This window comes from Muntiacus reevesi, chromosome 16 (assembly GCF_963930625.1).
Source record: "Muntiacus reevesi chromosome 16, mMunRee1.1, whole genome shotgun sequence".
NCBI lineage: Eukaryota > Metazoa > Chordata > Mammalia > Artiodactyla > Cervidae > Muntiacus > Muntiacus reevesi.
The window spans coordinates 32,650,702-32,677,223 of NC_089264.1; the positions used below are offsets into that span (position 1 = coordinate 32,650,702).

General features: G+C 35.8%; 1 protein-coding gene across 2 annotated transcripts in view; it reads right to left on the reverse strand.

Annotated features, from left to right (window-relative positions):
* The window catches only part of CCSER1 (coiled-coil serine rich protein 1), a 1,376,611-nt gene that overhangs the window by 1,058,069 nt on the left and 292,020 nt on the right, over positions 1 to 26,522 (reverse strand). For both annotated transcript variants that reach the window (XM_065907287.1, XM_065907286.1), the window contains exon 5: positions 2,305 to 2,425. In XM_065907287.1, the coding sequence (XP_065763359.1) occupies positions 2,305 to 2,425 (121 nt within the window). The remainder of the gene's footprint in view (positions 1 to 2,304; positions 2,426 to 26,522) is intronic.

A 26,522-nucleotide genomic window follows, 5' to 3' on the forward strand; every position in this document is an offset into this window, starting at 1 on the left:
TATCATGCCAATAACAGATATAGAAAAAAAGACAGAGTGTAAAGTAAAATGTCTCATATTTCCACCTAATATGTAGAAAAAGTTTTTAACTAATATCTCTCTGACTCAGAAAAACAAAAACAAAACCTTTAAAAAGAAATAAATAATCCAGTTAAGAGGGAGTTTAAAAAAGAAGGTAGATTCAGAGAACACAGAGGAGTATCAGAGTGAATGTAGGGTAACAGAAATGGCCAGTTAACAAGTACTGTCTACTTCAATATAGACCTCAGAGTAAAGAAGAATGAATGAAGTAGCTAAGAATGGAAAATATATTTTATGTAAGCAAATAATATGATTCACCAGTTTTACATAGAATCACTGAAAGATAATTAAGGAATTTAAAATCCAATTTACAAATATATAAACTCATACATAATTACAAAAAATGCATTTGAGTTTTCTAATATAATTCAATTGGCATATGTGAGATGTAACCTTCTTTCTATTAGACCAAAAAAAGGCTTTTCAAACCTAAAAATTAGACTATATTAACAGTAGTTCACTTTTAGATTGTATTAAAATTGAATTATAATCTATCTTTCTGAATTGGTTAGTATTTCCTTCCTCTACAATGAGAATATTAACACTATTTTCATGCCATCAAATATAAACATTACTCCACTTGAATTCAACATTACTGCATATAACATTAAGAGATTTTCTAATTGATTTCACAGAGTATCAGGCACTATCATATTCCAGGAAACTTGGAATCAGGAACATATCCAGTAGAAAGACATCAAGAAACAAACAAGTATGATAAAGTTAATCTAATAGATGAAAGTGAAAGAGGAGAGTGAAAAAGTTGGCTTAAAGCTCTTCAAAAAACTAAGATCATGGCATCTGGTCCCATCACTTCATGGCAAATAGATGGGGAAACAGTGACTGACTTTAGTTTTTTGGGCTCCGAAATCACTGCAGATGGTGATTGCAGCCAGGAAATTAAAAGCTGCTTACTCCTTGGAAGGAAAGTTATGACCAACCTAGACCGCATATTAAAAAGCAGAGACATTACTTTGCCAACAAAGGTTCGTCTAGTCAAGGCTATGGTTTTTCCAGTAGTCATGTATGGATGTGAGAGGTGGACTACAAAGAAAGCTGAGCGCCGAAGAATTGATGCTTTTGAACTGTGGTGTTGGAGAAGACTCTTGAGAGTCCCTTGGACTGCAAGAAGATTCAATTGGTTCATCCTAAAGGAGATCAGTCCTCGGTGTTCATTGGAAGGACTGATGTTGAAGCTGAAACTCCAATACTTTGGCCATCTGATGTGAAGAGCTGACTCATTTGAGAAGACCCTGATGCTGGGAAAGATTGAGGGCAGGAGGAGAAGGGGACGACAGAGGATGAGATGGTTGGATGACATCACCAACTCAATGGATATGGGTTTGGGTAGACTCCAGCAGTTTGTGATGGACAGGGAGGCTGGCATGCTGCGATTCATGGCGTCGCAAAGAGTCAGACATAACTGAGCGGCTGAACTGAACAGAATAGAAGAAAACACTAGGTACTTCAGGGTAACTCCTTCTGTAGCCAGCAAGCCTTGGCAACACCATACATCCCTTAGTCTCCAACCTAAGACTTTAAAGCAAGCATGGCAACACTTTCACTAGAAAATCAGCTGGTTTTCCCTTTTAATTTACTTAATACATAACTATAAATAAACCTAGTTTATTAGATACTTCAACTTCATGTATCTTATATTTGCTACTATGAATTTAATTCTTCTGGCCAATATAAGAAAAAAATATTATTTATTCAATAAAAGATCAAATTTAAATTTAAGTGAAGCTTGATCTGTTTAAATGGAAAAATATGCAAACTTTAACCAAAGTTAAAAATAAATTACTTATAAAGTACAAACCTGTTTAAGCCCAAGAAATTTATATTTAAAAATTTTCATATTTTGCACCATTGAAGCCTACAACTATAAAATAAGGGTTCCAAGAACAGTACATACATAATCATAGTATTAAGAAAATAAGGGGCTTCAGTCTGCTTATTCACATCACCAAAATAAGGTATCTAAATGAAACCTGAATGGTATATAGTTCAAACACACAAACTCAGAGACAGAAGCTATTCATTGAGGCATTACAGAATAAATCGTCTTTTTCTTTTAACATGCACAATTTATTTCTGTTCTCTCAATATGCTAGTATTAACATATCCATTATAAATCACAATTTCTGAGTGATCTAACTTTGATCAGTTATCTAATTATCTAATAACGTTTACAAAACTTGGAAAACCAAATGAACAACTTACTGTTTTGAAGGTTCACGAAACTTGAGTTCTTCTTTTTTCTTCATCTCTACTGTGGGTTCCACAGGCGTGAGAACTACAGCAGCACATGAAACCACAGAATGGTATGAATCCTCCCGGCAAACTGTTTTATTAGAAATAATAATTATAAATGTCATAACTATTTCTTAACTATTCTCTTTTTAAATTTCAAATGAAATAATTCAACTAAAATATTTTCATTAAATTATCTTTATTTATCATTTCCTAGTCTGTCTTTCCACTGACCTTAGTACTTTTTCTTTTCTTTCTATAAGCCACACAGTGGAAAATGTGTTGCCTACACTTTATAATTCTTCCACTTAAGCTCTGCATTGAAGAATAAGAAGTACACAAATTAAGCACAGTTAATCTCCACAAGTGAGTGAGTGAGTGAAAGCCTCTCAGTCGTGTCCGACTCTTTGCGAATCCATAGACTATACAATCCATGAAATTCCCCAGGCCAGAATACTGGAGTGGGTATCCTTTTCCTTTTCCAGGGGATCTTCCCAATCCAGGAATCAAACCCAAGTCTCCCATATTGCAGGCGGATTCTTTACCAGCTGAGCCACAAGGGACGCCCAATCTCCACAAAGCACTACACAAATAAGAGATGCTAATCATGACCAGTGACACACATACTGCTTCTTTCAAAGCCTGTCATGGATATGCAGGCCGATACACAGTTTAAGTGCAGAGGTCTAAGTATACAGGCGCATTGCTTCCTTCTCTCCCAGTTATAAACCCATGTGACATTTTATAAAAAATGGATAATCTAAGGAAGTCATTTGTCAATAGAAATGAAAGTGTGGCAAAGAAATAAAAACTCATAGTAGTGCAAATGATATTTGAGTTGATTATAAATGAATGACCAATAATCACTGATCTAAGTACTCATTTCAAGAACTATGACTGGGACAATGATGTAGAAAGAAGCAAATACTAAGATGACAGCACAGTGAAAGAGAGGACAAAAATACAATAGAAGCAGGCAAGTCAGCCAAATAGTGTAGGGCCATGATCTCAAAGAAAAGAGATGCAAGAAATGATCCCAATGTTCTTAAATTTTACCCTAAAAGTATCTGGTGAATTATTGATCTGCTTAGCACTAGAGTCTAAGATATAAAATAGATAACCACTAAAAGCAGAGCTGAATCTGAAGCACTCTTGTGGCACTCAAGAGGCAAAGATTTCTGCCCAATATGTGTCAAAGAGGAGGAGCCCAGGTTTCCTCAATCTCTCCAATACCATCAAATTAATTTTTTAACTTAATTTTCTCTACTTATTCTTGCCATGAGCTCTGAGTCTGAAACAAATAAATTCACCACAGCTGGGAGAATAAGACTATATATATTTTAAATTTTCACAGTTGCCTTAAACACTGCTAGTGATGAAACAGGCTAAGGATGAAAACTATTGATCCATTCCTCTGAGATAACATTCACTTATTCAGCAAATACTTAGTAAAATAACTGGTATATTCCAAGAAATATGCTTAATGGTAGTAGTCTCCTGTGGGCAAGAAAAAAATGTTCTCTCTTCTTCCAAGTTTTAAAAAAGTCTTAATTTCTTCTAGAGGTATCTCTCAAGTATTAGGGCAATAAACTTCTTACCAAATGAAAACATTTACCTAGATCTCTAGGAGGGAATACCAAGTGGGAATACCAGACCACCTGACCTGCCTTTGAGAAATCTGATGCAGGTCAAGAAGCAACAGTTAGAACTGGATATGAAATAACAGACTGGTTCCAAATCGGGAAAGCAGTATGTCAATATTGTCACCCACCTTATTTAACTTACAAGCAGAGTATATCATGAGAAATGCTGGACTGGATGAAGCACAAGTTGGAATCAAGATTGCTGAGAGAAATATCAATAACCTCAGATATGCAGACACCTCAGACACCACCCTTATGGCAGAAAATGAAGAGAAGCTAAAGAGCCTCTTGATGAAAGTGAAAGAGGAGAGTGAAAAGGTTGGCTTGAAACTCAACATTCAGAAAACTAAGATCAAGGCATCCGGCCCTATCACTTCATGGCAAACAGACAGGCTAACAGTGGAAACACTGACAGAATTTATTTTGGGGAGCTCCAAAATCTCTGCAGATGATGGCTGCAGCCATGAAATTAAAAGACGCTTGCTCCTTGGAAGAAAGTTATGACCAACCTAGACAGCTTATTACAAAGCAGAGACATTACTTTACCAACAAAGGTCCATCTAGTCAAAGCTATGGCTTTTTCAGTAGTCATGTATGGATGTGAGACTTGGACTATAAGGAAAGCTGAGTGCCAAAGAATTGATGCTTTGAACTGTGGTGTTGGAGAAGACTCTTGAGAGTCCCTTAGACTAAAAGGAGATCCAACCAGCCATCCTAAAGGAAATCAGTCCTTAATATTCATTGGAAGGACTGACGCTGAAGCTGAACCTCCAATACTTTGGCCATCTGACTCATTTGAAAAGACCCTGATGCTTGGAAAGATTGAAAGTGGGTGGAGAATGGGATGACAGAGGATGAGATGGTTGGATGGCATCACCAACTCAATGGACACAAGTTTGAATAAACTCCAGGACTTGGTGATGGATAGGTTTCCAGCTTTGTCCGTTGTTTCATTTGCCATTATTTTCTCCCATTCTGAAGGCTGTTTTTTCACCTTACTTATAGTTTCCTTCATTGTGCAAAAGCTTTTAAGTTTAATTAGATCCCATTTGTTTATTTTTGCTTTTATTTTCATTACTCTGGGAGGTGGGTCATAGAGGATCCTGCTGTGATTTACATCACAGACTGTTTTTCCTATGTTTTCCTCTAGGACGTTTATAGTTTCTGGTCTTACATTTAGATCTTTAATCCATTTTGAGTTTATTTTTGTGTATGGCGTTAGAAATTGTTCTAGTTTCATTCTTTTACAAGTGGCTGACCAGTTTTCCCAGCATCACTTTTTAAAGAGATTGTCTTTTGTCCATTGTATATTCTTGCCTCCTTTCTTACACTGTTGGTGGTAATGCAAACTACATAGTACAGCCACTATGGAGAACAGTGTGAAGATTCCTTAAAAAACTGGAAATAGAACTGCCATACGACCTAGGAATCCCACTGCTGGGCATACACACTGAGGAATCCAGAATTGAAAGATACACATGTACCCCAATGTTCATCGCAGCATTGTTTACAATAGCCAGGACATGGAAGTAACCTAGATGTCCATCGGTAGACGAATGGATAAGAAAGCTGTGATATATATACACAATGAAATATTACTCAGCTATTAAAAAGAAAGCATTTGAACCAGTTCTAATGAGGTGGATGAAATTGGAGCCTATTATACAGAGCAAAGTAAGCCAGAAAAAAAAAACACCAACACAGTATATTAACACATATATATGGAATTTAGAAAGATAGTAACAATGACCCTATATCCGAGATAGCAAAAGAGGCACAGATACAAAGAAGAGACTTTTGGACTCTGTGGGAGAAGGTGAGGGTGGGATGATTTGAGAGGATAGCATTGAAACATGTATATTATCATATGTGAAATAGATTACCAGTCCAGGTTCGATGCATGAGACAGGGTGCTCATGGCTGGTGCACTGGGATGACCCTGAGGGATGGGATGGGGAGGAAGGGAGGTGATGGGATGAGATAGGAGGGTCAGGATGTACACATGTACATCCATGGCTGATTCATGTGAATGTATGGCAAAAACCACCACAACATTGTAAAGTAATTGGGCTCCAAAAAAAAAAGAACGGCAATGGAAATGAAAAAAGTCTATATATTGACATGATATTTATTTAAACTCCCAGATAAAATACCTTACAGATTTCTAATTAACCAGAGAGAAATTTAAATATTTCTGATACAAATAGTGCATTAATGCTAGACTCTGAAAGGAGTCTACACTACAAGATCAATGAAAGTAAAATGAGAATAGTAACTGTTAGTCAATACAAGTCTCTACCTTACCACTTTGCTAATAAGGCAATGAGCACACAGTTTTAAACATGCTGGAGATATAAGAAGAAAACAACACACAATCTTTATGGAATAGTTTTTCATAATTGTTCATACTTTTTCATATTTGTAAGATTAAGTAGACAAATTTTTACAAAAAGTATTAGAGTAAGATAATTTAATTATTTTGAACTTTACGAAAGAAGAAGGCACACTTTTCTTATAATTGAGAAAAATTGCTTATACACTACACCATTTAAAATTAGTATAGGTGTTAAAATTTGGGGTCTTCGAGAGCAGGTGATTTCATTTTCCTCTTTATAGTGTTTAGTGTTTTCCAAATTTCCTATAGTGATCTTTTCTTACTTTTATAAACAGTAACAATAAAACATATGCTAAAATATAGTCCTGAAAACAGAGTGGATGAACACGTGTGAAATACTGATATTGGCCTCAAGTCAGTACAGCTTCTTGAAATTCCTTCAGGAAACTGCTTTTCTAATGTAACCAGACTAAATTCAATCTCATTTTCTGAAGGTTTCCTCCTCCTTCCTTTCTCTTCCCTACAAAAATCATATTTTCAGAAGGTATTGTGACTAGTCTAGCTGATTATTCTAAAATAGATAAAGGGATAATACTAATTTCATAGATTTCCCTCAAATTCATCTATTTCCATACTTCCAGGGGCTTTTGATTTTAATCTAAGTGACTGAATTATAGTGGCATGTTAGGGACTTTCAAAGTTGTAGAAACCCGAGCTTGAGGCAAGGATGATTTCTATATATTCCAAATCACATCAAGTATAAATGATTCATCATTCAGATTTAACTCTTATGATGGGAAAAACTGGCTTAAAGAGAGCAGCGAATGAAAACAAACAGGAATTCCCAAATTTTAATTACTCACAATATTTAATTGTCCTTATAAAGCTAGCTCTCAAATCTATGAAATTTTGTTAATTTTTAAATTTTAAAAAGGCAATGTTATGGAAAAGCAGGTAATTATTTAATAATATAACTTTAAAGGCATGAGTTAGTGTCAAAGCACTGCATATTCAAGTAGGTTTCCAGCTGCCATTAATTGAAAAAAAAAATACATTTTTCACTATTGCTTCCAACCAAAGATGTGAATAATTATTTGAGGCACTAACTTACAAATTTATGTGCTAAATTTGCTCTTCTGTGAAAAGAATTGTTGTTGTAAATGTATTGCATGAAGTGCAGACAATTCCATCATAGGCTTCTGTTACTAGGAATGGCTAGTTACTAGAGGAAGGCTGACTGAAAAATTAAAGTTCCTATTTATTTCTGAATAGGTAAAGCCTTTTCCCCAAGATTGTGGTCACCAACCGGGGCATTCTGAGAAGGTTACATATAGAACTGCTGGAACTACATCCAGAGGAGTTAAGTTATCAGCAAACATCAGTTACTATGAAAAGAATGATTCAGACATGAGAAACTGACCATTGATTATGAGATTATACAAATAGATGAATGAAAATGCTGAAGCATCATAGCGTTACTTATCCTAAATTTTTGTTATAAGCACTAACCTCATTTATTTCTAGGTAGTTAAAATATATGAACACCAAAAATGATCTGGACTCCTAAGTCCAAAATCAGTATAACTTGGGACAGAATAGAAATCATTTTTAGGTTTAAGATTGAACAGTCTGATTTCACCATGTAACCTTTTATCACACCTCAAAGAATGTATCACATGAAACGATTCTCCATTATTACAAAATGTTTCTTTCACACTCATAATAAACTGAGATGCAAAACCTAAACACTGATATTTTAAGTTAACCTTTCTCTACAGTTTTATACATCAACACTGATTGACTTAATTATTAAACTTCTTTGTTTGGACTTTTAATTTATAAAATCAATTCTAAAGCACTAAAAAAGCAATAAATTTTAGTAATGTTCACAAAAAAGGCCAAAGATTTATTAGGAGAGGCACCTTTCTTTTTCATGCAGGATTAAGACATTCAAATTACAAAGGATGTCTAGAACATGGTTAACTTAAAAAAAGAAAAGAAAGTGAAGCTGCTCAGTCATGTCCAACTCTTTGCGACCCCTTGGACTGTGGCCTACCAGGCTCCTCTGTCCATGGAGTTTTCCAGGCAAGAGTACTAGAGTGGGTTGCCATTTCCTTCTCCAGGGGATCTTCCCAACTCAGAGATCGAACCCGGGTCTCCCACATTGCAGGCAGACGCTTTACCATTTGAGCCACCAGGGAAGCCTGATTAACTTATAACTATCACTTATGAGTACATTTGAAGTCACCATGCCAATTCATCAAAATAGTTTACTATCAATGAGCAAATTGTAAGCTTAAAAAAAAAGAATTTCCTTTTTCTCCTGGAAGTGTTCACTTTTCTATTTTTCTCTCTCTCTCTTTTGTTTTGTTTTTACTTTTCTTTATTTCTAATTGCAAAAATAAACCATGCTCACTCTCCTACTTCTAATTTTTATGCTGATTCTTCTATGTTCTAGAGAGCTTTAATGTCTTCAGAATAAATTTTCCTCAAGTGTACTTTAAAACATAAAAAAAAGTTCAGGATCTACGTATTTACCACAAAACAACCCACCAGTAAAGTTTAACTTGCTGAAAGGCTAATATTTATTTAACAAAGCTTAAAGAACATTATATGGTAGGCCTAGTTTTTGCATTTATGCTTATAGTATTTTCTTTTGTTGTTGTTCACCAGCTCTTCGCCACTTCATGGATTGCAGCATGCCAGGTTCCTCTGTCTCCACTATCTCCCAGAGTTTGTTCAAATTCATGTCCATTGAGTCAGTGATGCTATCTAACCATATCATCCTCTACCACTTCCTTCTTCCTTTGCCTTCAATATTTTCCAGCATCAGGGTCTTGTCCAATGAGTTGGCTCTTCGCATCAGGCTGCCAAAATACTGGAGCTTCAGCTTCAGCATCAGTCCTTTCAGTGAATATTCAGGGTTGATTTCCTTCAGGATTGACCAGTTGGATCTCCCTGCAGTTCCAGGGACCCTCAAGAGTGTTTTCCAGCACCACAATTCAAAATCATCAATTCTTCAGCATTCAGCTTTCTTTATGGTTTAACTCTCACATCTCTACCTGACTACTGGAAAAACCAGAATATTGTCTTTACTTCTCAGAAAAAGTCTGTGCAGTAAGTACTATTTTTGGCCCCATTTGTACACTGGTCAAGGTCACATGACTTGGAAGAAGCCACACCAGAATTCAATTAATTCGCCTCAAATTCCCATGATATTGACCACAGTTCATGTTGATTCTCATTTAAATAAGATGCATTAAGTGTTCTAAAGTAATAAACTTAATATAAATAAACAACATATTTTTCAATTATGTTTATATTTAGCAATATTCTTATATCTGCAAAGATTTTAATAGTAGTACTGTTGCTATCTTGTTCACTTCCTATTATTTAGTTCTCACTATGTAACTTATATATTATGCATATATAATACATGAAGCCCTCAACAAATATTTGTCTAGTGAATGAGAGATTAAAGAAAAATGAAGTAAGCATTAGGGAAAAGAAAAAATACTAGCCAGGCTCAGTGTGCTAAAAAGAATCAAGATACGAGAAAATAATATCTATCTTGAGAAATTCAGGCCCTTCAATATGACTGGGTTCCAGATGAGATGTAAGAAATTAAGGATCAGAGATGTATATTACTGCCAATACCTTAAGGATCTTCTAAGCACCTCTGAAATATAATTAGTATTTGATGCTGAAGTTAATGAAGATGTGCTACCAATCATTTAACAAAGAAACAACATAATCAGCTTTATATTTTCTACAAACAGCCGAGGCAACATCTAAGTAGAAGAAAAGATAAAGTAAGACCACTGATGATGCTATTGAAATAAGTGAAGTGAGAAATGGTGAAGACTTCCAGTCACTGGAAGCAGTACTGCAGTAGAAAGGAGAGGGAAAAGTAAGGGTGCTGAGTATCCAGAAATTTTAACACTTCTATTTTAAACACATAATTACAGTTTATATTTACTTGACCCTTTATTGAAACGAAACACAATTTTCAGTATATTACCAAAAAAGATACAGTGAAGTATGGATGAATGAAAAAAAAAAGTATTGGGGAAAGCAAGTAGAGACTTCCAATTTATTTAGAGGTAACTTGAATAATTAAAATTTTATAATACATTGTACAATCATATTGTGTAAGATAATATCATCATGGACTATTGTTAAAAATGTAAAAGAACTGCATAGAAACTATTTAAATCCTCAAATACAAATTGATTAGGGGAAAAGTGTATATAGAAGTATACATGAAAATAACTATATCCTGGAAACTGGACAAAACTATAAAATGCAAAAAGCAACTTTAAATTTAATAATGCTTATCTCATATTATCCAAATTCTGATACATTTGCTATTGTGTACAATAGCAAAAATTCATCCTGTGACATGTCTGGACAGTTATCAGGTTTGTTTTAAAATTTCATTCTTTGAAATTTCATGTTTTTAAATCAATTTAATCTCAATTTATTTCTTGCCTCAGTATTTGAAGAGTTATTTTCATGTATCTTTACATTGTGCAAATATTATCTGGAATAAAATGCAAACCTCAAGAGTGATACAGAAAAATAGAACAATGCAAAATTGTGAATTCAGTTTGTAAACTGAAAGTCACTCAGTCGTGTCTAACTCTTTGCAACCCCATGGACTGCAGTCCATGGAATTCTCCAGGCTAGAAAACCAGAGTGGGTAGCCTCTCCCTTCTCCAGGAGTTCTTCCCAACCCAGGGATCGAACCCAGGTCTCCCACATTGCAGGTGGATTCTTTACCAGTTGAGCCATGAGGGAAGCTCAAGAATACTGGAGTGGGTAGCCTACCCTTCTCCAGCAGATATTCCTGACCCAGGAATTGAACTGGGGTCTCCTGCATTGCAGGTGGATTTTTTTTACCAACTGAGCTATCAGGGAAGCCCTTCAGTTTGCAAGGTTACCTATTTTATTATTATAACTCAAGCACTAATATCTTTGGGGCAGGCAAAAATGCATGTTTGACACATCAAATGCAAGCTGAAATAGCCAAAGACTTTCTTGAATGTGGATCATGGAACAAGTTTTTATAAACTCCTCCTGACTCCCTCTTCTCTCTTGACTACAGAATAAGAAATTTTCACATAGTGAAATTTTATTTTATTAAACAGAAAAAATATCTCAAGGATGTTACAGACTAAAGAATGTCCCATCCCCAAAACTCCTATGTGAAGAACTTAACCCCCAATACCTCAGAATGTAACTGTATACAGAGGAAGTGTTTTTAAAGATGTAATTAATTTAAAATGAGGTCATCAGGGTGGTCCCTAACCCAGTACAACTTGGGGTCTCAAAAGAAGGAGGGATAAGAACTCAGGCATGCACAGAGGGAAGATCAAGCGAGGCAAAGGGACAAGACAGCTTTTACAAGCCAAAGAGAAAGGCCTCAGGAAAAAAAAATTAAAAAGAAAAAAAAATCAAACCTATGGACTCTTTGAACCCAAAATTGTAGTGTCCAGAACTGTGAGAAAATAAATTTCTGTTAAGCCACCCAGTCTGTGGTGCTCGGTTTTGGAAGCACTGCAAGATTAATATCATGGTTGTTTGAGGAAAAGGACTAAAGAACCACTTGTACTAATATTAATAATTAAATAAATCATAAATAAATCAAATGAACCTCAGTCCAAACTCTTGTCTAATGGCCAAGTATATAGTGCTCCTGCTACTATCCTCTCCTATTTGGAATTCTCTGACATGTCCATTCAGGACATTCAGCTCATTCGTGCTTCAATAATTCTAATTTTGAGAAGTTTATTACTGTTGCTATTATTTTGGTTGCCTTCTTCCAAATGTGATCTAGATTATTAGTTTATTTAAAAATTTATTGTACAGAGTTTGCGTGTGTGAACACATTTGCATATATAATACATATATAAATATTTTATATAATACACATATTGTACATATATACATTTTATACACACACATGTACATTTATATACATATCTAACATAGAGACATTACTGTGCTGACAAAGGTCCACCTAGTCAAAGCTATGGTTTTCCAGTAGTCATGTATGGATGTGAGAGGTGGACCATAAAGAAGGCTAAACTCCAAAGAATTGATACTTTTAAATTGTGGTGCTGGAGAAGACCGCTGAGAGTCCCTTGGACTGCAAGGAGATCAAACCAGTCATCCTAAAGGAAATCAACTCTGAATGTTCACTGAAAGAAATGATGCTGAAGCTGAAGTTCCAATATCTGGCCACCTAATGAGAAGAGCTGACTTATTGGAAAAGATCCTGATGCTTGGAAAGATTGAGGCAGGAGGAGAAGCAGGTGACAGGACGAGATGGTTGGACAACATCATCGACTCAACGGACATGAGTGTGAGCAAACTCTGGGAGATAGTGAAGGACAGGGAAGCCTGGCATGCTGCAGTCCATGGGGTCGCAAAGAACCGGACACGACTGAGTGGCTGAACAGAAAAACCACCTTAGTGACTGCTCTGATTAAAAGAATGGTGATATCCTATGATTTCAAGGCTAGGTCATAGAAGGTACTGTGTCTTCCATTTGGCTCTCTCTTGGAACATTGGTGGCAGGGACCCAGTTGCCATGTTGTAAGGAATCTAAGTCCACATGGATGTTCTCACTGGCACACAGTTGACAGGTATAACTGATCACTGAATGTGAGTGAAAGGGCATTTATTTTACCTGATATCTTGAGCATCACAGAGCAGAGGAAAACTTGCCCTATTGCACCTTGTCTGAATTCCTGGCCCAAAAAATCATGGAACATGAATGTTTGCTGTTTAAAGCCATTAAGTTTTAGGAAAATGTGTTGTACAGCAATAGTTAAGCAACATATTCATAAAGAACACATATAACTAATGACATATATATTTTGATGCCCCTGGACATGTTTTCATTGAAACTATTATGTCATTAATATAGAAAAAATTCTTACGTGCCACAAAAACTGGTCCATATGTTAGTGTGTTTAAAACTTACAAATGAAAATTACAAAGGACTGACTGATAGCTAAAATTCTCATTCATCACTTGTCTATGATATCATACTATGGAAATAAAAAATCTTAACAGCTATATATGTGTGTGTGTGTGTGCGTGCACGCGCACGCACATGCCAAGTCACTTCAGTTGTGTCTGACTCTTTGCAACCCTATGGACTGTAACCCACCAGGCTCCTCTGTCCATGGAATTCTCCAGGCAAGAATATCGGAGTGGGTTGCCATTCCCTCCTACAGGAAATCTTCCAATCCACGGATAGAATCTGCATCTCTTATGTCTCCTGCATTGGCAGGCTGGTTCTTTACCACTAGCACTACCTGGGAAGTCCATATATAACTACATATAAATTTAATTCACTTGGAGATTAAAAAAAGTCTGGTAAATGGCCTGAATTTCTCAGTTATGCCTTTCATTTCTAACTTTACAAGAGCCTTGGAGCTATCCTTGGAGCAATTTTGCTATAGCAAGTACAAATAAATGAGTATCTGTTCTACCAATCAAAATAATTCTTTGTGAATTTTCCATGCATAAGATGAAATCACAGTTGCTAATCATTTTGGGAAAATGAGAATGACAAAGCATATATTATTTAAATAATGCTTAACTTAAAATTTCTCTAATCCAGTATCTTAGGCTTTATAACACAGAAAAAAGTTTGAGAGGAAAGAAGGTACTTCATACAGAAGAATAAAAAGAATTTGAAAAGCATTCCACACAGGCCATAGTTATTTCCTAAATAGAAGGACAGTTAAACTAAAATGCATTTTATTATCATTCTCTCTAGATAAGTGTGTCAATATTATATATTTTAAGAAACACATTCTACATGAATTTGTCAATAAAACAAGTAAAGCAAAATAGAACCATTAATAAATTATAGTTTTTTAAAAGAAATATTTTAAAAGTGTGAAAGGGAAATATTCTAATTAACTTTATGTGAATAAAACTATGTTGAATATAATTTTCCTATAGGTGTTGTGATTTATCAAACAAAAGTATATCTAATTGCCTTGTGTGTCAACTTTTATAATTCCTTCCTGTTTCTCCTCTCAGCCCAATCAAAGGTGTTTTGCCTTGGGTACTTAGTTAGATGTTTATTTTTTTCTAATACTGATGATTATTACACACAAAATATGAACCAAGGCAGCAGTACACGTTTTAGTTTTTAATTGGCATGGAATTTATAATCTAATATGAATTAAAATAGTGAATAACTAGTACTTTATACATTTATCCATTGTACTTTAATTGAATAAACAAGAAAATTTATTAAGAAAATACGTAACTCCACATTTGGGCCAGCCATATTCTAAGTTCTGAAGTTACAATAATGAAAGAACAGAAAAAAAGCCCTATCTCTTCAGGGAATTATTTCAACACCAACAGAAAGGTAGTGGTTAGACTATTCAGGTGGTTGTAATAATAGAAAGCATTCTAGGTAATTTTTCTTTTCTTCTTTTTTCCAGAAAGACCTCAGTAAATTTTCTCTCACGTCTTTCAGACTAATTTTTGAACTAGATTGAATATCTTCAACTAATGAATTATTATTAAGTAAGCAAAACTTTTTCTAGCAGCTGATTCTATTTTTCCTTATATATGCAAACGGAACACAGTCAGTGTCATCAGGTGACAAACAAGTCTCCTTCTCTCCTCTTTCTCCTTCCCTTTTTAGCCCCTTCTCCCCTTCTTCCTGCTTCTCTCCCCATCTCCCCTTTCCACTCCCTCTTTGGCAATATCGTTTTGGCTGACCAGAAAAAAAGAACAAGTATCAAATGAACTGTTAATCTTTGTTGAAGAAACTACATTAGATATATGAAGACTTTATCCCAGGTTATGAGATATAAATGATTAGTCTTTATTTCTGTAGTACAGACGATTATTTAATTGGTTTCACTTTGCAAAAGTATGAGGTATAATATAATCAGCATAATGTTCATCTTCACTTCTAAGAAGTTATATAAATTATTCAATTATGTCCTAGAAAACTCCACTCTTCAGAATTTTACATATGGATTACAAATCACAAAGAAATGTGTTAAGGTATATAGTTTCAATAGGTGATTTAAATAACACAAAAATTTGAATATATTGCAGCTAATGGTTTTAGGCTGCTCACCCATTATACCATTAGAACAGACTTTGAATTGCCAAAAACAAGAAAACAATCATCTTCTCTTTGCTGACTTCTATTCTGCTTCAGGTGAAGTAATCTCATAATGTCTAGAAATCTGTTCATTCTTCACCTAAATTTCGAGTTAGAAAATGACATTATCAACTATTTTGAGTATAATTTGGCTAGATGAAAAAGAGGTAGACAGTTCAACTAAAGTAAAGGTGGCCTTTGAGAAAATTAGAGTAAGGGTGGCCTTTGAGAAAATCAGCACAGCCACAATCTATGACTGAGCTAGTGAAATTGGGAAAGTGTAACTGCATAGGTCGAAATTATATTAGGGTCAAGTTAGGCCAAGACATAAATATCAAGTCAAGTGTTTGATACTTTATCCTGTGGGAACCAATGTTCTCAACTCATAAACAAAGTCTAAATTTCCACAGAAGCTAATCTTGAATAATATATACTACTAAACCAATGAGTAAAAGAAAAGACTCTAGAAACATAATCAAGTAAGTCAAGATATACACAAACATTCTGTGGATTCAACCAAATATAACAAATAAGGGCCCAATATTCCCATAAGAGCACCATGCAATTTAAAAGGGAGGAAGAGGAAACTACAGCAGCAATACCAAACCTCTCAGTTTCCTCTAGGTCTCCCAAAAGGTTAACTATTTGAAATCATGTAACTTTTCCAACTAATCTCAATTGTGAAGAATCATTTTCTTAGCCAGATCACTCCCTTTCCTCAAGCCTCATTTGCTTTCCTGGATGGATGAAAGTCACATCTATATTTTATATTACTGGCTGCTGCTGCTGCTAAGTCACTTCAGTTGTATCCGACTCTGTGCGACCCCATAGACTGCAGCCCACCAGGCTCCCCCGTCCCTGGGGTTCTCAAGGCAAGAACACTGGAGTGGGTTGCCATTTCCTTCTCCAACATATTACTGGTGGTGTCCTGAAATTATGTACATTTATCTAAGACAAATATTTCTTTGCTGGGAAAGATTGAAGGCGGGAGGAGAAGGGGATGACAGAGGATGAGATGGTTGGATGGCATTACTGACTCAATGGACATGAGTTTGAGTAAATTCTGGTAGTGGTGATAGAAAGGGAAGCCTGGTGTGTTGCAGTCCATGCAGTCACAAAGAGTCTGACACAACTAACTGAAATGAACTGAAATAAGACAAAGAATAATTTAATTTATATTTCAGTGTGAACTGAATATTCCTAGTCCACAAGACTTTTTAGATTATTACTTCAATTATAATCTTTCCGCTAGACACTTATTGGAACACTGTTTCTGAAAGTCTCCTGACTTCTGCCCAGAGAAAGTCCAGTCTTTGAAAAGTTCTTTAGTATGACTGGTTAATATTCCAATCCTCTTTTGACATGAGAAATAATTTTTACAGGTCCATGAATAATTTTATGTATATATAAAGTAGGAGTTTTCAATATTCACATTCTGATATATATCAATTTATTCTTAGATTACCAATGCTGTATTTGTGATGACATAAAATAAAACATGGGTATATTAGTATTAGAAAAATGTCATTATTGATACTAGCCCAATTTGCCATCATAGAATATGACATCACAGTAATGGCACCTTTGTCATTTACTATGGGAAGTACAAATATTACCAAACAGAAGTCAAGATTAGTGTCCTTATTAAATAATGGATGATAAAAATGCTAAAGGAATTTGAAAGATGTGACTTTTTTGATAAGCTGGCAAAAACCTAAAATAGCTATGAGAAAAATGCTAGCTTTGTAAATTCTTACAGGGGTAGGCCAGGGTCAATGTTTCAAATGGCTACACTTTAGCTTCACCCTCACTTATCTTCTCCTCTCTTTGTCATGTTGGAAAAGAACAAATGGCAGTTAGATATTATTAAAGCATGAAGAATGCTCTCTCTTGCCATAGTACTAAATTGTGTCAGAGATTGATCTTGGCTTTTAGGATCTTTTGATTTTCTGATCAGACTTAAAAATTCATACTTGGTAGAAATCTGTCTTGTTACTAAAAATATTGCTGGTCTGTCTGACTGTTCTCATATTTTTCTTTTTCATGTATATAAAGGTTAATGAATAGGAAAGTGGATAGACATAAGTTCAACAAGAGTGACCCTGTAGCCAGTCCAAAGAACTGACAAATAAAATATCTTGTTTAATGAATAGCTGTATAAGACAGACTTTGCTTTTGGAGCACCTCTCATAGAAACATGAGAACTTTCCCCAGCTTGTTTTGCTTTGTCTGTGACAGTTCAGCTTCAGATATCCAAACATTCATCCAGTGGAGATGAGACACAACTCATAAACATTCCACGAACACATGAGGCACAGAAGCCCCTGGACCATTCATTGCTGGCCTCTCACATGTTTGTCCTTTAAATTCAGTTTCACATTGTCTAATTCAAATGCTATCTTTCTAAATGAAATTACCTCAACAAAGATAATTCCATGGACTGGCTTGTGTCCCCCTCATCCCCAAATTTATATTTTGAAGCCCTAAGCCTTGATGTGATGATATTTGGAGATGGAATCTTTGGGAGATATTTAAATTTAGATACAATCCTGAGGATGGGGCTCTCATGATGGGATTAGTGCTCTCACAAGAGGAAACATCAGGGACTTTGCAGCCTTTCTTCCCCACAACATATAAGGAAACTGTGAGAAGGCAGCCATCTGCAATCCAGAAAAGAACACTCTCACCAGAAACTGAATTTTGGTACTTTGATTTTGGAATCTAGTCTTCATAACTAAGAGAAAAAGCAATTTTTTTTTTTATTTAAACCACCTAGTCTGGAGTCATTTGTTATGGCAGTTCAAGTTAATTAAAATGATAATATCAGCACATTTAGGGGATTTTCAATATGAATAAAACTGCTCAAAGGAAGAGGGTCTTACATCAAAAAGGGACAAAATCCCAGTTATTAAATTACCCAAATTTTTCTTGGTTTGAGGAAGTCTTTAAAATAAACTCACATTGCAACATTACCCTCTTAAAGAACTCCTTGACTAAGGCAATGTTTTTCAAACTACCTCTTTTGGAAATGTCATATCATAACTTGAACCTAACTGCCATTCTCCTTAATTACCTTTTGTTGTCTCTCTCGCTTTTTTTTTTTTCTGACCTACTATCCTTCTTTCTCTACCTAAAAGAAAATTCTCAAAGCTAATTTATTAGGTTGGTGCAAAAGCACTTGTGGTTTTGCACTGCTGAACTCAGCCATTTGATAGCAGAATACATTCTTAAATAAATGTGCATTTTAATGTGTATTTCTTGTTGTTTTTTTTTGCAAATAACATTACTTATTGTTTATATTTATTTTAGACTATGGAAATGAACTCTAGTTCAAAATGAGTTGTAAATCAGTGGAGACAACTCACAACATCAACATCACATGTGACCCAAGAATTGTTAAGGAATGTACAGTGCAGTGGGGGTTCAAGAAGTTTGCAAAGGAGATGAGAGTTCTGAAGATGAGGAGCACTATGGCCAGTCATCGGAAGTAGACAGGGACAGACTGAGAGGACTGTCCCTTAAAACAACACAAAAGTTACCCAAGAAGTCAACGTTGACCATTCTATTGCCAATCAGTATTTGAAGCAAATTGGAAAGGTGAAAAAGCTCGATAAATGGGTGCCTCATGAGCTGACCGCAAATCAAAAAAGTCCAATGCTCTACGGAGCAAGATTGATTAGGAACCTAGAATAGTAGGTCCATGAATCAAGGCAAATTGGAAGTGATAAAACAGGATATGCCAAGAGTGAACATTTGACACTTCAGGAATCAGTGAACTAAAATGAACTGGAATGGGTGAATTTAACTCAGATGATCATTATATTGATTTCTGTGGACAAGACTCCCTTAGAAGAAATGGAGTAGCCATGATAGTCAACAAAAGAGTCCAAAATGGACTACTTGGGTGCAATCTCAAAAATGACACAATGATCTCTGTTCGTTTCCAAGGCAAACCATTCAACATCATGGCAATCCAAGTCTATGGCATGACAGCAATGCTAAAGAAGCTGAAGCTGAATGGTTCTATGAAGACCAACAAGACCTTTCAGAATGAACAACCAAAAAATATATCCTTTTCAATATAGGGGACTGAAATGCAAAAATAGGAAGACAAGAAACACCTGGAGTAACAGGCAAATGTGGCCTTGGAGTACAGAATGAGGCAGTACAAAGGCTAACAGAGTTTTTCCAAGAGAACGCACTGGTCATAGCAAACACTCTCTTCCAACAACAAAAGAGAAGACTCCACACATGCACATCACTAGATGGCCAATACCAAAATCAGACTGATTACATTCTTTGCAGCCAAAGATGGAGAACCTCTATATAGTCAGCAAAAACAAAAACAAGACTGGGTACTGACTGTGGCTCAGATCATGAACTTGTTATTGCCAAATTCAGACTTAAATTGAAGAAAGTAGGGAAAACCACTAGACCATTCAGGTATGACCCAAGTCAAATCCCTTGTGGTTATACAGTGGAGTGAGAAATAGATTCAAGGGACTAGATCCAATAGACAGAGTGCCTGATGAACTATGGACGGAGGTTCATGACATTGTACAAGAGACAGGGATCAAGACCATCCCCAAGAAAAAGAAATGCAAAAAAACAAAATGGCTGTCTGAGGAGGCCTTACAAATAGCTATGAAAAGAAGAGAAGCAAAAAGCCAAGGAGAAAAGGAAATATATACCCATTTGAATGCAGAGTTCCAAACAAGAGCAAGAACAGACAAGACATCCTTCCTCAGTGATCAGTGCAAAGAAATAGAGGAAAACAATAGAATGGGAAAGACTAGAGATCAATTTAAGAAAATTGGAGATACCAAGGGAACATTTCATGCAAAGATGGGTTCAATAATGGACAGAAATGGTATGGACCTAACAGAAGCAGAAGATATTAAGAAGAGGTGGCAAGAATACACAGAACTATACAAAAAGGATCTTCATGACTCAGATAATCATGATGGTGTGATCACCAACCTAGAGCCAGACATCCTGGAATGTGAAGTCAAGTGGGCCTTAGAAAGCATCACTATAAACAAAGCTAGTGGATGTGATGCAATTCCAGTTGAGCTATTTCAAATCCTGAAAGATGATGCTGTGAAAGTGCTGCACTCAATATGCCAGCAAATTTGGAAAACTCAGCAGTGGCCACAGGACTGGACAAGGTCAGTTTTCATTCCAAACCCAAAAAAGGCAATAACAAATAGTGATCAAGCTACCACACAATTGCACTCATTTCACACACTAGTAAAGTAATGCTCAAAATTCTCCAGACCAGGCTTCAACAGTATATGAACCATGAACTTCCAAATGTTCAAGCTGGTTTTAGAAAAGGTTGAGGAAGCAGAGATCAAATTGCCAACATTCACTGGATTATCAAAAAAAAAGCAAGAGAGTTCCAGAAAAACATCTATTTCTGCTTTATTGATTAGGCCAAAACCTTTGAATGTGTGGATCACCAGAAACTGTGGAAGATTCCTAAAGACATGGGAATACCAGACCACCTGACCTGCCTCTTGAGAAATCTGCATGCAGGTCAGTAATCAACAGTTAGAACTGGACTCGGAACAACAGACTGATTTCAAATAGGTAAGGAGTACGTCAAGGCTGTATATTATGAACCTGCATATATAAGTTATATGCAGAGTAGATCATGAGAAACGCTGGGCTGGATGAAGCGCAAGTTGGAATCAAGATGGCCAGGAGAAATATCAATAACCACAAATATGCAGATGACAACACCCTTATGGCAGAAAGCGAAGAAGAACTAAAGAGCCTCATGATGAAAGTGTAAGAGGAGAGTGAAAAAGTTGGGTTAGAACTCAACATTCAGAAAACTAAGATCATGGCATCTGGTCCCAGCACTTCATGGCAAATAGATGGGGAAACAGTGGTAAGAGTGGCAGACTTTATTTTGGGGGGCTCAAAAATCACTGCAGATGATGACTGCAGCCATGAAATTAAAAGACTCTTATTCCTTGGAAGAAAAGTTATGACCAACCTAGACAGTATATTAAAAAGCAGAGACATTACTTTGCCAACAAATGTTCATCTATACAAGGCTATGGTTTTTCCAGTGGTCATGTATGGATGTGAGAGTTAGACTATAAAGAAAGCTGAATGCCAAAGAATTGATGCTTGTGAACTGTGGTATTGGAGAAGACTCTTGAGAGTCCCTTGGACAGCAAGGAGATCCAATAATTTCATCCTAAAGGAAATCAGTCTGAATATTCATTGGAAGGACTGATGTGGAAAGTGAAACTCCAACACTTTGGCCACCTGATGCAAAGAAATGACTCATTTGAAAAGACCCTGATGCTGCTAAAGATTGAAGGAGTGAGGAGAAGACGATGACACAGAATGAGATGTTTGGATGCCATCACTGACTCCATGGACATGAGTTTGAGTAAGCTCCAAGAGTTGGTGATGGACAGGGAGGCCTGGAATGCTGCAGTCCATAGGTTCTCCAAGAGTTGGAACCAACTGAGTGACTGAATTAAACTGACTTTTACAGAAATGAGGAAATGTAAATAAAATGCTCCAAAGAACTACGAAGTAGTTTATTCAGGGCTTTAAACCAAGTCTTTCTGATTGCAAAGTCCATGTTTTAATCTACTGTTGATAAAAATTAATGTGACATTAGCCAAGAATAAAGATTTATGGACATGAAATCATACTAACTATTAAATTTCCAAGTATCACCTCAGGTGTACTAACAAAACTCCACTTTTGAAAATCATGCCCCCAAGCAATCAGAAATATCACACGTTTCATATTTAAATCCTGTTAGTATACTAACATTGAGACATAAAGAGCCTGGTGGCCTGACTATGCTAACATGAGTCACAGTAAATATAGAACAACATAAAATGACTCTCCTATGACCACATCATATGCTTTATCTTTAACCTTTTCTACAACCAGCAAATTTGGTTTGATTATTCTCATTTTACAGAAAACAAAACAAAATCAGGGATATTAAACAATTTTCCAGACACAGCCAGCTAGCAAGTAAACAGGAAAATCTAAATTTATATTTCCAATTTATGTGTTCCTATTTCATTATACCATCTCTGTCCATGATGTCCAACTATGATTATCGTTAAAGGGATAAAAAACATATATGTAAGTATGTGTATATATACATACACACACATATATATTATTCACCAAATGACTTCTATATAAATTATATATATATATATATACACACATATATATATACATCTTCACATAGATATGTGTGTACTGAGTATAATCTACATCTCCAAATCTAACAAAAAATACATCTGTCTTTTCATATCTTTAATTTTGTTCAAGCTGGATTGAGAAAAGGCAGAGGAACCAGAGATTAACTTGCCAACATCTGCTGGATCATCAAAAAAGCAAGAGAGTTCCAAAAATACATTTATTTCTGCTTTATTGACTATGCCAAAGCTTTGACTGTGTGGATCACCACAAACTGTGGAAAATTCTTTACGAGATGGGAATACCAGACCATCTGATCTGCCTTTGAGAAATCTGTATGCAGGTCAGGAAGCAACAGTCAGAACGGGACATGGAACAACAGACTGGTTCCAAATAGGGAAAGGAGTATGTCAAGGCTGTATATTGTCAACTTGTTTACTTAACTTATATGCACAGTAGATCATGAGAAACACTGGGCTGGAAGAGCACAAGCTGGAATCAAGATTGCTGGGAGAAATATCAATAACCTCAGATATGCAGATGACACCACCCTCATGGCAGAAAGCAAGGAAGAAGTAAAGAGCCTCATTTTGAAAGTGTAGAGGAGAGTTAAAAAGTTGGCTTAAAACTCAACATTCAGAAAACTAAGATCATGGCATATGGTCCCATCACTTTATGGCAAATAGATGGGGAAACAGTGGAAAGAGTGACAGACTTTATTTTGGGGGGGCTCCAAAATCACTGCAGATGGTGCCTGCAGTCATGAAATTAAAAGACACTTGCTCCTTGGAAGAAAAGTTATGACCAACCTAGATAGTATATTAAAAAGCAGAGACATTACTTTGTCCATCTAGTCAAAGCTCTGGTTTTCGAGTAGTCACATATGGATGTGAGAGTTGGACTACAAAGAAAGCTGAGAGACGAAGAATTGATGCTTGTGAACTGTGGTATTGGAGAAGACTCTTGAGAGTCCCTTGGACTGCAAGGTAATCCATCCAGTCCATCCCAAAGGAAATCAGTCTTCAATATTCATTGGAAGGACTGATAATGAAGCTGAAGCTCCAATACTTTGGCCACTTGATGTGAAGAACCAACTCATTGGAAAAGACCCTGATGCTGGTAAAGATTGAAGATGGGAGGAGCAAGGGATGAGAGAGGATGAGATGGTTGGATGGCATCACCAACTCAATGGACATGAGTTTGAGTAAACTCTGGATGTTGGTGATGGACAGGCAGGCCTGACATGCTGCATTCCATGGGGTCAGAAAGAGTCAGACACAACTAAGCAACTGAACTGATCTCTAATTTTGAGAATTTTTATCCTATATTTTAACATTTTTTATTATAAGGCTAATTTTATATGTTCTTGCATGTATATTGCTAATGTATATTAGCAATTATTATCTGCTATTAATAAAGCTAGTGGATGTGATGAAATTCCAGTAGAGTCATTCAAAACCCTAAAAGACAATACAATCAAAGTGTTACACTCAATACGTCAGCTAATCTGGAAGATCCAGCAGTGGCCACAGTACTGGAAAAGGTCAATCCTCATCCCAATTCCCAAAAATTGTAAAACTAAAGAATTTGCTAACCATGGGACAACTGGACTCATCTCCCATGCTAGTAAGGTCATGCTTAAAATCTTTCATGCTAGGTTTCAGCATTACACAAACCAAGAACCTTCAGACAGATATTCAAGCTGGGTTTCAAAAAGTCAGAGGAACCAGAGATCAAACTGGCAACATATTCTGGATCATAGGGGAAATGGAATTCAGAAAAAACATCTACTTCTGTTTCTTCAACTATGCTAAAGACTTTGAGTGGATCGTAACAAACTGTGGAAAGCCCCTAAAGAGATAGGAATACCAGATGATCTTACCTGTCTCCTAAGAAACCTGTATGTGGGTCAAGACACAACAGTTAGAATTGTGTATGGAACAACTGATCAGTGCAGGACTGAGAAAGGAACACGACAGGGCTATCAGTTGTCACCCTGTTTATTTAACCTACATGCTGAGTACATCATGAGAAATGCCAGGCTGGATGAGTTATAAGCTGGAATCAAGATAGGCGGGAGAAACATTAATATCCTCAAATAGCAGGTGCTACCACTCTAATGGCAGAAATCAAAGAGGAACTAAAGAGCCTCTCGATGAGGGTGAAGGAGGAGAGTAAAAGAACTTGCTTAAAACTTAATATTAAAAAAACTGATATCTGGCATCCAAACCCATTCCTGCATGGCAAATAGAAGGGGAAAAGGGGAAAGTAGTGACAGATTTCCTTTTCTTGGGCTCTAAAATCACTGTGGATGGTGATTGCAGCCATGAAACCAGATAATTGCTTCTTTGCAGAAAAGCTATATCAAACCTAAAGAGTGCATTGAAAAGCAGAGACATTACTCTACAAGCAATGGTTCCTATTGTCAGGGCTATGGTCTTTCCAGTGGTCACATATGGTTGTGAAAGCTGGATCATAAAGAAGGTAAAGCACCAAAGAATTGATGCCTTTGAATTGTGCTGCTGGAGAAGATTCTTGAAGGTCCCTGGACTGCAAGAAGATCAAATCCAGTCAATCTTAAGGGAAATCAACCCTGAACACTCTTCAGAGGGACTGATGCTGAAGCTGAAGCTCCAGTATTCTGGTCACCAGATGTGAATAGCTGACTCATACGAAAAGTCCCTGATGCTGGAAAAGACTGAAGGCACAATGAGAAGAGGGCATCAGAGGATGAGATGGCTAGATGGCATCAGCAACGCAATGGACATGAACTTGGGCAAATTTTGGGAGATGGTGAGGGACAGGGAGGCTGTAAGGATTGCTATACATTTTCTTGTTATGAGCTTTATCTGAGTTCAGTTTTGATCTCTGTAAAGTATATTTCATATATTATGAAACAATTTTCTATTAATCTATGAGATTATAACTATTGAAATTTTTACATTTTGACTTAAATTAGGAATATTATAATCTATTTAATTTAAAGAATTAAACTGAATTAATGAAAATTGAAATAGTCCTCTCATTTCACTAGTTTTACAGTTTCTAAATAATTTAATATGTGTAGATTGAAAATAAAGATCTATGCTTCTTTAAAAATGCAGGAGGCACAAGGAATATTTTAAATATACAATGAGTCTCTTATCATTCACTGCCCAGGAGTAAATTTTAATGTTGATTGAAATATTAACTGTCATCATCTGAGGCAGCCATATGTTAAATAGTTTAGGTGGAAAACATTTAACAACTTAAAATATCACCATATTAATAATATACATAAATTAGCACACATAAAATACTGTTAATTTGCCATCATTTAATGTTTCCTACCACCATACACATATCCACGCTTATTTACAAACCAAAGGATTAAATTTTACTAGCCTAATGGTAAGTTAGAATACTGCAATCCTATTTTTCCATTATGCCTTTATCCAAGAGATAAAATTCCATACAATTTGTCAACAGAAGGAGCACTATATTGGTGCTAATATGGTTAGTTTTATCCCCAGTAAACAATAATAATCAGGATATAAATTGTAAGAGATGAGATCTCTTCAGAAATAAAGCTTTTTTTTTGGAAAAACATGATTTCTAGTTACTAGATCTTCTATTTTCATTTTCTAAGAAGTAAATTAACTTAGAATTCAATGGCTCAATATCAGTGTTAGATATTGAGACATATTTTTAAAATCTTCATTTAAGTTACTATTATTAAATGAACAGAAGCTTACAAAAGTCAGCAGGAAATTATCTAATAATAATATTAGCAAATTTGGGTTTCTTCCTATTCTTCACAAATATAAATATAAATTTGCTATGTTCCTTGCTAACTTACAATAACGAAACTTCAATTAGTGAAACT